At 39.9% G+C, this 15,375-nt stretch overlaps 1 protein-coding gene across 5 annotated transcripts in view; it reads right to left on the reverse strand.

The window, feature by feature from the left end:
• Nucleotides 1–15,375, reverse strand: part of CACNB2 (calcium voltage-gated channel auxiliary subunit beta 2) — a 241,378-nt gene that overhangs the window by 99,221 nt on the left and 126,782 nt on the right. Inside the window, exon 1 of one of the 5 annotated variants that reach the window (XM_068673802.1) lies at nt 1,942–2,510. The exons of the other annotated variants lie outside the window; for them this stretch is intronic. Coding sequence (XP_068529903.1) covers nt 1,942–1,974 — 33 coding nt within the window. The 5' untranslated portion in view covers nt 1,975–2,510. Of the gene's footprint in view, nt 1–1,941; nt 2,511–15,375 lie in introns of those variants that run through there. 5 annotated transcript variants of the gene reach the window in all.

Here is a 15,375-nt window from a genome sequence, read left to right on the forward strand (position 1 = left end):
GTTTTATTGAACAATAAAACTGTTCTTCAAGCTTTCATAGGCCATCTTTTCTATTTTTGGTGATTTTAAGAATAGCCCCATTACAATCTTATCACTGAGTAAACAAACATCTTGGTAAGTTTGGCTGCCAAAATAACACTAAAAAAAGCAGACCCGTATTTTCCCCGGAATAATCTTGCTTAAAAAGAGAGAAAAAAAGATATTTTGGTATGGACTTAATGAAACATTTTGTTTGGGCAAAACAATAAACTTTGGTTTCATGGACCTCTAGAGATACTGAAGGTAAAACAAACATACACACACCAAAACCTATGTAATTCATTGTGGACTTCCTACATTTTTCTGCTGATGCCACTTCACTTTGCTTAATTACCTGGAAGAACTGGAATGCGATGTCCCACCCGCCTGGGACAGGTGTCTTAAGCATTAAACTATTTTCTATGACAGAGAATTATATTTTTAATAAAGTTGAAACAGTATCAGGACAAGCGATTGAGTGATGCACTGGGCTCCACAGCCCTAGCACCATTCTTCAGCTATTTAGGTGACTTTCAATGTACTTGAATATTTCAGACCCAAAGTTCCCATTCCCTTTACTAAGCAGTAACTGCAAAAGGTGTAGAGGAACACTGAGACTGCAAAACAAAACAAAAACAACCAATACAGATCTGCAACCCTTTACACATAACTACAACAATGCAATGGAGTAAAGAAAAACAGTCTATTAAAAGCTTATAGTTGGAAACTTTCTTGCTTGTCAACTTTTTTAAACAATCAGTCAATCCGCAACATAATTGCTGTAATGCCATGTTGTTTACTGCTTTGAAGAAACCAAGCTCTTTTCAGTTTCCTTGCTTGGTCTGTGAAAGTTTGTGCGACTTGCACACACAAATGAGTTCAATGTGCAGACAGCTGCATTTAAATTATTTTCCTCAACAACTTCTTCTACGTTTCCTGCATCTCAAAAACAGAGCTGTTTGGCATTACAAAACAAGGGGGAAAAAATCCAAAGTAACTAAATTAATTCCTTGAAATGTGTTGGAGAACCCAGAACGCCATAAAAGGCGCTTTCATACTTCAAAGAACAATTTCAATAATCAAAACAAAACATTTGCAACTGCAAGTTGTATGCAAAGAATGTGCCGCTTTTTAACATGCGAAATTTGCTTTGCTTTCCTATAGCAAAGTTCATAAACAATTCCTTTGGTCTCATTATTTTTCTCCATAGCTCCTCAGGTCGTGCCTTGGTCACGAGTTGTGTGGGGGTGGAAGAATCCATCCATGCCGCTTACAACACAGCGCTTGAGCCTCAGGCTGCAAAACTGCAACTTTTATGTCAGATACCAATGCTATGCAACAATGCAGAGTTATTTGCGGTTTTCTTCTCATCTCCTCTTACATCACCAACTAATTTAAAGTGTCATTTTACACTAATGCTGGAGTAAAAACAGCGTCAGATCTTAACACGGGTGTGCTGCGGGTTTTTGTTAAGCTAGCTCTTATGATGGACGTAACATTACATCACAATGGCATGTTATGAACTGGACAAAAGAAATGGCTTGGCAACGCTCCCACAAATATACAATTAAGGTCAGCTCTGCAACCCACTTGTAGTCCATCTAGAGTGCAAAGTCTGAGAAGAATTCTCAATTATCTGGAAGTGCAGCCCAAAGTCTGTGTAGCCTCATAACAGCCAGTATTTTTGGTATTTTCAGCATCAATAAACGTGACAAGGAAAGGAAATTCAGTTTTAGCTACCAAGTAGTACCTCGCTACTTGGAGGACTTGCAGAGCAATGCCACTTTGCAAAGCAAACTGGCGAGTACTAAGTCCAACCACAGAAAGCAGAGCACCAGCAGAATTTCAAAGCTGCCCGGTAAATCTTCAGAAACACCCAGCGTTACAAGAAACCGTAAGAAGAAAATCCACGCGTTCTCTTACCGCTTCGTATTCCTCGCTGCCAAAAAGGTACATCGCTACCCCTTCCCGGCCGCCCCGACCGCCTACGGCACCGGCTCCGGCTGCATCTCCAACTTCTCCGCCTCAGCCAGGCGGGCTCTGCCCCTCGCTGCCCCTGCCTGTGCCGCCGCGCAGCTGCAGCTCCTCGCTGCGAGCGGCCGGGGAGGCGCTGCCCGGAGCCCCGCGGCGCCGGGGGCCGGGATCGGGATCGGGATCGGGATCAGGACCGGGACCCGGATCGCGATCGGGATCGGGACCGGGGCGGCCCGGCGAACTCCTGCCGCCTGTCAGGCGCCGACTGGCTCCGAGGCCGCGGCCTGTGGAGGGGCAGAGCCCCCCGGGCCCCGCTGTGGTGAGGGCAGAGCCCTCGGGGAGATGGCGGCGGGGCGGCCGCGGCAGGGGGGAGAGAGGCGAAGTGAAGCAAAGCGAAGTGAAGCGAAGTGAAGCGAATCGCCCTGTGAGCCACAGCGACTGCTTGAAGTCGCAGGAGGTGGAAATCGGGTCTGGATTCCCGAGCTCACCTAAAGGTTGCTCTGAGTCCTCTGAAGGCTCTGCAGAAAGCCTGGGAGGTATCTGTCCCGCTGTTTCTCTCATAAAGAAAAAAAAAAAAATCACTCCAGGATTGTTTTCCGTTGCTATGTTTCACTCCATCGCTTCCTTCTGCTGATTAATCCCAGATTGCTCTGCTAGAGAAGCGTGGTGCAACTTAATCTCTGTAGCGTGATGGCACTCAGGTACCAGACAACCTGCGCCCAGCACCCTCCTGGTACAGGACGTGGCTCCAGCGATCCCTGCTGCCCGTGGCAGGGACACCTGAGGCCACACCTGGCTCCTGCCCCAGCTCCAAACCAGGTAGAGAGGAATGCCCGAGGAAAGGCAGGCAAGAAAGGGGAGAAGCAGCCAAAGAGCAGGGTAAAACACCAGAGACTAAAAGTCCTCGGAGACTGACTCACTGCCAGCATTCCAATAACCATACTAAAACATCACTTTAAAAATGTATCTCATTAAAACTGGTTTAGGAATACAAAATAAGTCAGGTATACGGAATTGCCCACTGTTAGAGGCTGAACTCCACAGCTGGGGAAGAGGCCACCAGTTGGCATCGAGTAACAGCTTTAAAGCAGCACTAGGAAACCCATATCCTTCTCCCTGCTCAACCCTCTGATATGAGCTCTTCCTTAGAGCTCATATTGCTGCTGGCAATATATCCTGTACTCTAGGAAAAATTACTAGTGTTGTGAGCATGTAATACCTGAAGAAAATAGATGTGTGTGTATACTTACCCATATATATATATATATCTATTATATGAGTGTAACACACAACGTACCATAAGACACCATGAACACACACAGCACTGAAAAACAGTTTGTCCTGCTTAACTTCTTTGTCTTCCACATAGAAAAGAGGACCAGAGCTCTTCCCTAAGAAAAACACCAAATGATGCACTTCAAATATGGTGTAGACATCTTCCCCATTCTTCCTCCCCCAGCCCCCTGCTTATTTTAAATACATCTTGACTATCTCAGTTTCTTTGCATGAGTTACAATACTCTTCGCTCAATCTGCCTTCGCTGTCAAAACAGACCTTTGGGCCTCTGTTGACTGTATGTGACATGATTCATAAATCATGATTTAAGTTAGTGTATATATTCAAATGCAGAGTTAAAACCAAGCTAGGTACTCTTGGAAAGAGCAAATTAGAGATCAGAAGATATTAATTTTCTTTCCTTTCACTATCCTCCAGCCATATGTTTACAAAATAGCAGTAGTTTAATCTGTCAGCCAAACCGGTCACTTCACATTATATCAATTGCAAATTATGCTTCAAACAAGGAATATCATAATATTGTGTTTCCAAAAATAAACAAAACATGCACCATTCCTGCATCAAGGTAAATAACAGCTATAAAACACTGTTAACAGAATGCAATTATCACTCATCCAAGACAGTTGCCACTACTGATGCTGAAAGAGCATGGTTACATACGCTTATTAATTTGAACATAATTGTCTCAGCTTTACTGCACAGCTTCTTAATGTGAAACCACACCTGTCAATACTAGGCAAAGCTAGTGTCATCGCCCATTACTTTACTTGTCTCATATGGCTCTTACAAGCAATTGAAAAAAAAAAAAAAAAAGAAAAAAAATAAACAGAGAAAAAAACAAAACAAACAAAAAAAAACAACGGAACTGTCACAACTGTTCCTACTATCAAGAATAAGGAAAGCATATTGCTCTCCATGTATTAAAAATTGTGGTGATCTTTTTCTGAACAGTTTCATCAGCTCCTGTACTTAGGGCATGAATATGAAATCAGGGGGCAGGGGGGATTACAGTTCACATACACTCAGCAGAGACTAAGGGCTTTATTCAGACTGTCACCATAAGTGACTTACATGTCACAAGCAATTCTCACTACCAACAGTACAAGCAGCCAGAGTCTGGCAGCTTGGACGGTAAATAAGCTGAATTGCTCATTGCTCTCTTGAACTGAAACATCATGACAGGTACCCAAGTCTATCTTAAGGCTCCAGAAAGCAAGTCTGTATATAGCTTTTATGGTTCAAGAGTTAAAGTCTGCAAAAATGTCACCCCTGTTGAGGATGTTTAAACTTATAACGACATGTGAATGGCCTCCACTCCTAGTCCATGGCTAAGTGACAGCAGTGGATTTTCTCTGTGCATCCCTTCTCTGGTGGCTCAGTGTGGCATGGGACTGGACAGCACTTGAAGGACAGCGTCTCTCCAGTACTGATCCTTGCCACAAGGCAGTACAGATGAAAAATCTCAGGATCAGTGTAGAAAGAGTAAGCACAGAAGTGGAAATGGCAGAGAGAGGAGTGGGTTGGAAATGGGAATCAGGCAGTGATGGGACAGCAGCAGTAGTGGGAATGGGAAGGTAAAAAAAGAAAAAAAAAGTGCAGAACTAGGAAAGTAAGCAGCGTGACCTACAGGAAGGACACACTAATAGCTAGGCCAGCAGATATATGAAGATTGACTGATACAAGTGTTCAAGGTAGGGCATGGAATCCAATAGGATTTGGAAAGACCTGCATAGCTAGCTGACTAGCCTAAAGCCAGGCTAGGATAACCAGGCAACAGGGGAATACCGTGGAGCAGCTCAGAAAGATGCTGACCCAGAACTGGGATGCCCGAGGAGAACTGCCTGATCAACCAATTAGGGACTATCTAAAATCCTCTAGGATAGAGAATTCAGCAAGAAAGCAAGTTTAGGATATCAATGGAGCTGGAATAAACACAAAGTGCCAAAAGTACAGCAACAGCTCTGCAAAGAAAGAACGTGGAAACAAAGCAAAAGAGTCTGCCACAGTGTGGAATTACTCCTCTCCTCCACTGGTACCTTCCGGCATGACACATGCTTTTAAGCATGTGTGACACAGAGCTACACAGGAAAACAAACACAACTTGATCCAGACTGCAACTTAAGATTCAGCCTTCAGACTAAAGAAAAACAAGCCACCTGAAGGCTTGGCCATGAGAGTCAAGACTATAGTCTGAAATGATGAGTAAATCACAAGAATAAAAGAAATTATCTCTTAAGTGTTCTAATGTATACAATTACTTGTAGAGTAGTCCTTACTCATCCACGGAATCAAGGACAGCAGTAGCAATATGAAACATCTGTTAATAAAGGCAAGCAATCTAAACCATAGGTGTGTCAATGAATGTGGACTGTTTGCTCTGGTTGTTTTTGTAAGTTTTGTTCCTTTCATACAAATCTATTCATGTGTATAATCCCTAATGGGAAGGAGTAAAAAAAAGACAGAGCCAGACTCTTCTCAGTGATTTCCAGTGACAGGGCAAGAAGCAATGGGTGCAGATTAAAATACAAGAAATTCAGATGCAACACCAGGAAAAAAAATAATATATTTTTCCTCTTACTGTAAGTGTGACTGTTCACTAGAACAGGTTGTCCGGAGAGGTTGTGGAGTCTCCATCTTTGGAAATACTCAGAAGCTGCCTGGACCTGATCTTGGGCAACCAGCCCTAGCTGACCTTGCTCCAGGCAGGCAATTGGACTAGCTTATCTCAAGAGGTGCCTTCCTACCTCAGGAAACCTGTGAAGCCATTACAAACTTGTATATATTAAAAAAAAAATAAATAAAATATAGTTCATGCTGAGATGTTATTGATTCCACCCCTTGATTTTACTTTTGAAAGATTAAACATAATGACTTTTCAAATTGTCTAGGACAGCATTCAACTCCAGTATTTAAACTCTGACCCATGTCTTTTAAGCATAGCTATGTATCGTCTCCACTATAAATAACCTTGTATATCATACTACTTCAACATAGTGCCTTTGGGAAAACAAACAGAAAAAACTGCTGACACGGTTGTCAAGGTTAATAGACTAAACAGACGCTCCTTGATAAACACAAATCTTTCAACTTTCATCCAGCAGTAACAACTATTTTTTCCTTCAAGAACTCTAATGGAAAGCAATTGACTCCCTCTTACCTAATTCAGATTCACATTCAAATCCCAGTGAAGAGCATCAATAGCTTGTAACTTTCTTTTGCACAGCTAGCAACAAGAATTTTCTTGTAAACACAAGGAGTGCTTCGTGCTTAAGGGAATGTTGGCAATGTTCCTATTTTCATTTTTCATTTACCTGTGGCAGAAAACTCCAGAAAATTCATTCCCTATCACATACAAGACTGAAGAGCAAAAGCTATTTCTCTTCAATTACCTGCCTTCCAAACTATCCTCTCCTGCATCAATACTACATAGATGTTTAACAGTGCTACTTAAATTGGAAAATGATAATTAGCAAGTAATTTTTTCATTTTTTCCAATGAAATTTAGCAATTTAGCTGTCCCATTCATTTTCTCCTATGGTGCTCACTACAACTGCGGGCACTGCGCTTACATTGGCATAAACTGTGCCCAATTGCATCTCCAGAAGTGTTATTGATCCATGAAAGAGCTACCAAGAAAAACTGAAGCCTGTGTTTTCCTGTCCGTAGGAATGTTTTGAAGAATGGATCTTCTTCAATTCGTATAGCCAGTTACTTCTTGAATGAACTACCAAAGCAATCAGTGTCCCAGTAGTTAAAACAATAAGGAAATGAGACTGTGTGGACTTTATGGAAGTGGATCGGACTCTCTCAGCAAAGGAGACTGGAAGCAAACTAACCCAGAAGAGTTAGAATTGGTCAGAGAACCATACTGCTGCACGAAGGCTCATATTCTTTCACTACCAGTACATAATTCAGCCCCTGCTAATGTTCCTATCTGTAAATTATGGTGGGAGGGGAGGACAACTCGACACAGACCTCTTCTTCCAGTTCTCTTGGATAACACCTTCCTTTCTTTTTAAAGCACCTCCTGAAAATACATAGTTTGAATCAATTAAAAGGTTCATTGGATGTTGTTTTTTCTTAGATTTTCATTTCAGAAGTGTTGGGCAGCATCCCAGAACATGATGCAGACTCCAAACCACAGAGATGCTCTGCATTCAAATCCAGAAGACTTTGTATTTCTTTTCAGTGTATTGTATTACATATACATAAATTTAAAGTTCATCTCCTTACATAAAAGTCCATACACTACATAGGATATTTTTAATGTTCTACATATGGTGTACATCTGAAAAAGGGTTGATAAGTAACATTTTACTTGATGAGATACTATTTCATTCAGGTATATTACTAAACAATTGCAACTAAATGAAGATGCAATAATTAAAGACCTCTTTAAGATTATTGTCACATCTTAGATCCCCATAACAACCTTACAATTAATGAATAATAAAGTTTGAAAGTATGCCCATGGAACTATTGGAAAGCTATTTCAATTTTATTTTTAAACACTGAAGCTGCTTATCATTTGCAGATTGTTATTGGTTATTATGGTTACCATTCTCTAACACAATCCAATCTGCCTGCAGTTTTCTATTTCAGGCTACAGCAGTGATAACATTAACAGCAGACTAGACTTCTCATCTTGCAAATATACATACATTCAGGGCACATGCTATCTCCTCCTGCATTAGAAGATAACATGAGCATGTTCTCAAAGTGTCACAGAAATAACAAGCTACAAGTGGCTGTCATTCTTGCAGTCAAATACTAAAACATTTAACCCAACTTGCAATGAGAGTCAGGAACATAGCAAAGTTTTGGTACCATTTTAGTTGTATTATAGGTCCTCTGCATCACCCTGATATTGGAGAGGTGTTATGAAGGTGAAAGATTGGTCCACAGGTGATTGTTCCCATGTATGGGCAAGATTTATTTGTATGGTTTTGTCTGATTTTTTTAATATAGTGCAGTCATGGGGAATATCATATTCTTTCAGTCTTGCAGCAGTGAAGCATAGAGAATGGGGATACAAACTTGAGGAGCAAGTCAAGTGGTCAACATGCCCTTGCTGGTCTAAGACACGTGCAACTCAAAGTGCAGCCAAACATTTCTGAAACAGCTGTAACCTTTCTCAGAGCTTTATGAGGCTGGGAAAAAAAATAATTGCAAGAGAAATGCATATGCTTTGGAGCACAAGAACAGCAATAATAAGAACCAATCTTTAAAGTAAAATATATAAAATCTATACAACTTGGAAAAAATAGCCTGTGATGGCTAATGTCCTTAGAAAATACAGATTTCCACTGAAAAAATAGCAATTTAACTCTTTAAAGTCACCAGTACATGCTGCTGATCTGCTGCATCAAATGCTACATTAAATTAAAACTGGGATTTATTCCCAGTGAGAGGCTTTCAACTCTCATATGTGGAACATGTCTGCTCATGGGTGCGCACTATATTTCAAGTGCCTCAGGCAACTTGATGATCTCCAAACACTGACCTCCCAGCGCTAGTGACTGAGGAGCGACTGTGGGAATCCAAGGCTTGTAGCCTTGTACAGAAGCTACCATGAACTGCCATGGATATTAACTACCTCTGCCACATCTCCACATCCTGAAAATTATGTTAAAGTTAGAGGTTGTCCTCTGGGTCCTCAGGACATTCATTTATCAAGTGATATTTCACAGTGGAACAGTACAAGCGCTGGGTCCTTTAAAACTGTTTTGTTTTTTAAAATGAGGCACTAATTCATATACCAAACGCAATCATACCTTAAAGTCATATTTATAAAAGTCCACGTAAAACTTGAGCTATTGATAACTCTGCATTCTGTTCTCATTTCAGAAGCAAAAGCATATCTGATTAACAGAGCTATAACAGCAGGCCACAGAAGGCATTTTGGCACAATTTGCTTTTGTTTATTCATTTTTGGCACAAGCCATCATTCCATATTTCCATCAATTTAAGTTATTGATTCTCACCAAATATGGTTTCTTTGGCCTCATCATGTCTTCAAATCTCAGTTCCCATTCCTAATTTTTACTATATTTGTAATATTTCTGGTGCCTGCATTTTTGGCACCCCTAGAAGCGTTATTAATTATGTTTAATTTTTGTGAGAACTGGTTTGTACAATTTAACGAGTTCCAGTGAAATGAGTTCTGGTGCAATGCAAAAGCTGGAAAAACTCTGCTCGGCAGAAAGGACTATGTATCACTTGAGACCCACTTCAGAGCTCAGAATAGGAATTAAGTGGAATTTAGGCAGCATATGTGCTGTTGTAATGACCTCTCGCACCTCTGAGTATGAATGTCACCCTGGCACTGCAGAAACATACTTCAGTTTAATGAGCAGGGAGCCAGAAGCATAACCCTGGCTAATAGGAGCAGTAACTATAACTCTCAGTGTGTTGCGGTGAAAGCAGAGTCAGAAGAAGCAGTCTGCTAAGTGAAGCGAGAAGTTAGTAAGGTAATGGAGATAATTTGAATAGTTAAGTTATACCATGCACAGATTTAATGCAATATGTGAGAAAGGCATTTTCAGAACTCCCCTGATGAAATGCAGCAGGTAATATACTTGCAGTCCTGCTGCCCTGTCCACCCTAATTAACAGAAATTTCGTTGGCAGGGAGTAAGAGTGTTAGATCCTGAATATAAGGGATAGCGTTCCAGAGTCTTTTCTCTCCTACACTGAAAATATATATATTGTTTCCAAGTCAGTTATATTCTTTTAGATCAGAATAAATTTGTGATTTTTAAACTACAATTTTCTGTTTTGTACATTTTTTTTTAATTCCCTGTTGCTACAATTCACAGTTAACATTGATTAAATAAGTGCTTCAAACATCCTGGTTCTTCAGTGTTGTCATTGCTGGGAATTCAAAATGTGTACCTCAAACTATATTTCTCTACTGGGTTTGCCTTCTTAACCTGAGACTGCAAGGTCATGATCCTCTGAGAGAGACTTTTGAACTTTGTACACCTCAGCTGGTCTTTAAAGGTGAACCTTCTGGTGTTTCAGCAGACATCTCCACACATTTTCCAGGTTCAGATACGTGACACTAAGGTGAGTTTGGTGACGACTTCTGCAGTCACCAAGAAACTCCTAGTGAGTACAAAAAGTTTACTAAACAATTGATTTACGACAATGACAACAAAAAGTGAATATCATAAGATTCTAACCAAATACATAATTGTTTATCTTAATATGGTAGTAACCTATAAAAACATTATTTTAATCCCAAACTACATTAATTTCTCCTCTCCTATCATCACAAAACTGAACCTAAGGAGTTTATCATGTTGGGCATGAGATGACCTGAATAATGGATTTACACTAAGCCAGCATCAATGCAGAGTTGCTTTTAAAACTTAAGAAAAGGATTCTCTCAAGCAGTTCAGTTCAGAAACCTTAAGCTTCTCCGCCTAAAACAAAAGATTTCTGCAATTATGCTGCTAGTTACACGAAGTCTATACAAATTATAACAAAGCTGAGACTCATTTGAAAGCACAGCAATAGAAGCTGCTCACATTCTCTTAACAGAAAATATCCAGCCAGAAAATATGAAAGCCAGAAATATCACAATGTTCTGGGAACTCACCAATTTACTTGAAATCTGGCAGAAAGTTCTCAAAGTGCTTAGCTTGAAATTGACTTTTATAGCATTCCACTGTAGCATGAGCTCCTGAAACTGTTACCTAATTAAGCACATTGGTAACTCATTCCTTGTACACAGTGATCCTGCTTTCAAGATGAGCTGGAAATATTGTTGAAAAGCAATACTTAGACTTCAAATCTTACAGTTTTGAATACCTTATATTACAATCTATTAGTTTTTAGAGAGCAAATACTGATGAGATTACTCTTTCAAATACATTTTTTTTCCATTGTTACAATATTAGAAAGGAAAAAAAAGGAAATATATGCCTATTTTATTATCATATAATAATAAAGTGTATGTGGATATGACAAAGAGAAACCACCAAAATCTTTCAAATGAAACATAGTCACTGAGTAGTGCTTAAGGAAGCAAAATCATAGTCTCTTCATAAGGTGAAAAACGAAGCCTATGCATGTCTGGGTCTCACAAATTTGCAAAGAAAAGCTTTGACCAAGTACAAATTGCATGGAAATGATGATGCTTACTTTACTGAGGACTTTGTCAGACTGAGAAGATGCTGAGTGAAAACTATCGCAATGGGAGCAAGTCCTACCAATGACACACCTGGATAAGAACAAGCCAATTCAAAAGGAAATTTAACTTTTACCAAGAATTGTTATCATATCTTAAAAAATGATTTTCTGATACTAATAGTCTACAAATATAATTTACTGTCAAGTTAATAATTTTTAAGCAACGAGTATTCTAACTTGTCAATCTGTCAGCATCTTTTCAGCAGCCTCAAAAGATTCAGAGAAAAAAAAATCCATTAAAAGACTGCAAAATGCAATGTATCATTAATGACGAGCTGCAGAAAAACAAGTTGTTTTGTGAACAGCAGAAGTAATGAAGCCTGGTTTCCCACTCACACCTCCACAATACCTTTAGCTCGCTCTCATTTCCCTACACACCACATGCTCTGCACACTCAGTTCCCCTCCCATCACCAAACTTCGCTTCTCTTTCCATGAGTTACTGGTTGAACAAGACGCAGCATTTGGTTTAGCTACTCTGGAGTTAAATTTGTGCTAATCAACTGGAAGGATGCTATCTTTTAGATGCCAGAAGACCCCCAGAGAGAGCCTTGACTTAAACACTGGCATGTGGAGCAAATGGCTTTAGCAGCTCCAGACAGTCCCCCAAGAAGGTCTCAGTAACTCTGAGACTTCTGTAAGACTTATTTAAATTGGCCATTGGACTGAAGTTACAGAGAAGCACAACTAACAGATGGAAAGTGGGATCGCATAAATCTTGTTTTAGGGAACCAACCTAAAATTCAGAGCTGTTACACAAAGACTGTCCATACGCTTTAATACTCAGAAGCTTGTTTAAATGTAAAATGCTGCATGAGCAGCAATGTAAACAAATATACTTTTTTTATAGTCTTTTCTCAGAACATTGATTGCTGTTATTAAGCAGTTGCAAGCATAATGTAAGCATCATGTTTTCATGCAGTGCATGCACAGAAACAGTAGAGCATTAAAATATGTAAAGAAATACCGTACTTATAACAATGGATGGTAGGGATCAGTAATAAAAAGACTGCAAAAAATCACATGTGCATATGTAACTAGAAAACCTGTTTTCACAATTATATCTTCTGCATTTTATTTCAAAGCAAAAAATCACTTTACAAGAGAGCAGCCCAGTGGCTCAACAGCCACTGGGTAATGTAAATGTAAATGTAAATGTAACCTCAATGTAATGTAAACATTGAGGTTTAAATGTAAACCTTAATGTAATGGAAGTTTAAAGGCCCTTTACCTCCCCTTCTTTCACACCCTTTTTATTCTGCATTTCTGCACTGTCCATCCTAGTAAGAAAATAACAAAACTAACCTGTTTGATTTTATGAATTTCCAGGCTTGTTCATTACAATTTGAACTAAAAACAGCAGCAGAAATTTCATACGCCACTGATGCTGAAAACAAACTCAGGAATATTGGGATAAATTGACAAAAGTCAGGATATCACTTCACTGTGTCCTCACCTCACCCGCGATGCAATGACAGCCTCAGCAGACCATAAGGAATTACTGCGCCTGATGTGCTTACAGTTTCTGGCAGTTACAGAACTTTCCATATTGTAGAATTTTGTGTCACAAGGACTGTGTTGGTGGTGAAAACATGTCAGTGGTTATGCAATAAGTATTATTTTATCTTATTGTAACATTTTGACTAGAATACCTCAGTGGTTAACTTGTTACAAGGGACATCTGTCATTAAGAGACTATCACCAGTAGTCACTGTATTTAATTATACATGTCAAAAATATGAAAGAGGACTCAGGCTGTATCTTTTAATCTTCCCAATCTTCCCAATCTTCCCATTGATTTCTACTTAGCCACCTAAACAATACATTTTTCAGTTATGTAGTGTTTGCAGACTGTTACTGCTGAAAAGAAGCTAATTTGCCAGCACAGTTTTCTATAAAATGCTTCTGAACAATGAGTAACTATAGCCAAAATTCATATCAGCCAAGCTAAACAGTCCACTCCCTCTCAAAACATATCCAAAAACTATGAGAAAAACTGAGGGAACAGGAAAAGAAGAGTCCTCAACTGTCATTTTGAAAGAAGGGTTGACCAAATGTTCAGAAACGCAGATTAAGCTGCACAGATAAAACTGCCTCTTTTTTTTTTTCTTCCTTTCCCCAGTCCATTCTCCTTATTAAGGGTCTGCCATGAAGTTGAAATCTGCACGATGAATGTTGATGAATTGCTTTAGTCAAGTTTTATTCCTTTCCACCCGTCTTCTGTTTTACCTATCCAGCTTTCTTGCTACACAAGTCCTGTACATCCACAGCATAGGCCCTTGGGCCCCCTCGCCCTTTCAAGCAGTGGCTCTCCTCCTTCCACCAGCACCTCTATGATGGTGCCAGGTAGAGCTCAAGACTGCTTCATGCTGCCATACAGAATTAATCTCCCAGATTTTCTCCATTTATAATTGTACTGGGATTGTAGGAGAATGCCAAAAGACACTAATTCATCACAATTTTTAAGAAGTGATTGGAAAAGATATATTAAGACCTAAAGAATTAAGCACTTAACTATGTTAATAACATTAGAAAATGCAAAAGGCAGGTACAGTTACAAGTGTAATAGCTGATTTCCACTATCCTGAACATCTATGCCAAAAACAGTTCTGTGGAGCTGTAGACAACAGTTGTGTACCTTCTTACGTCACGACATGCCTATAAAACCCACTGATGAATTAGTCCCCTCCGTCCCCCAAACATAGGTGTGGATTTAGATCCTGAGTGAAGAACAGTTGTCCACGGGTGGACAGAAGGGAAGTTAGCAATAATCACACTGCTTTCCACTTGGAGATCCCCAAATAATCCAGAGAAAGGAACAATTCAGAGTTGTTTTCCATCAGGAAGAGAGATGCAGCACAGCTGTTACACAAGGCACTGTCCCTGAGTTTTGCTGGAATAACTCTGAAAAGTGACCATCATGCCTCTGGTATACTTCTTCACTGCAACCATATTCAAATCTCTCATATAGGAAGTTTTTGAGCCAAGCATTTGGCTAAAGTTTGTTTTTACTATTACAGAAATGCGTTATTTCTACTATTTTAAATCTCCATCCTCTATTTCCTATGGCACAAAAAGGAAAAACATGCACACCCAATTACAATTCTTAAAACATATTTGTCGTCCATTTATATTTTATTTCAGAAGCACTGCTGGTGCTGGGATACCTGCTGGTATCATTCCCTGACACTAGGGACACACACCTGGGAAGATGCTGCCAAACCAACACTTGTGACAGCTGTACAAGCCAACCCAAAGCAGAAATATCAGAGCATAACACTTGTGCCTGTCCAGAGAATGTACTTCAAAGTACTGCCAGCAGAGAGTCCCATTGCTCTCAAATTGAGGAGAAAACAATCGTTTAGCATAATCCTAAAAGCACAGGACAAACAGCGAACTACTTCATTTCAGCTATGGTTAACAGGGTTACAGGCAGAAGCGCTCGCAGCAGCAGCCAGGCTTTCACTTCTGCTCAACTCCAGTATTTGTAGTTTTTCAGAAAGACAGCAATTTACTACCTGTTTAAAAGGAAAAAAAAAAAAAAAAAAAAAAAAAAACACAAACAAGCTCAAAAGAATAATTTGGACTTCCACTGTATGGCAGGCACATTTTTAAACATTATTTATTGGCTAGATGAGAGCAAAGTGAAACAATTTAACTGTAATTAAGTTAATTTGTTAGCCAGCCTGTACACTTCATATTAAAATTAAAGCTCTCTCCAGCATCTGGCCTGCACTCCTTCAGCATATGCTTACCCCCGGCGTAATGTGCTTAGCTTGAGGAGCCATCAGGCGTCTGTCGAGCATGTCAGACTTGCTCCAAGTGGGCCAGCCCTTCCAGCAGCAGCAACACTTCCTCCAGGAGCGAAATCTCCAAAACAGAGCAACAAAGTG

The sequence above is a fragment of the Anas acuta genome, chromosome 2 (genome assembly GCF_963932015.1).
Source record: "Anas acuta chromosome 2, bAnaAcu1.1, whole genome shotgun sequence".
In the NCBI taxonomy this organism is placed as follows: domain Eukaryota; kingdom Metazoa; phylum Chordata; class Aves; order Anseriformes; family Anatidae; genus Anas; species Anas acuta.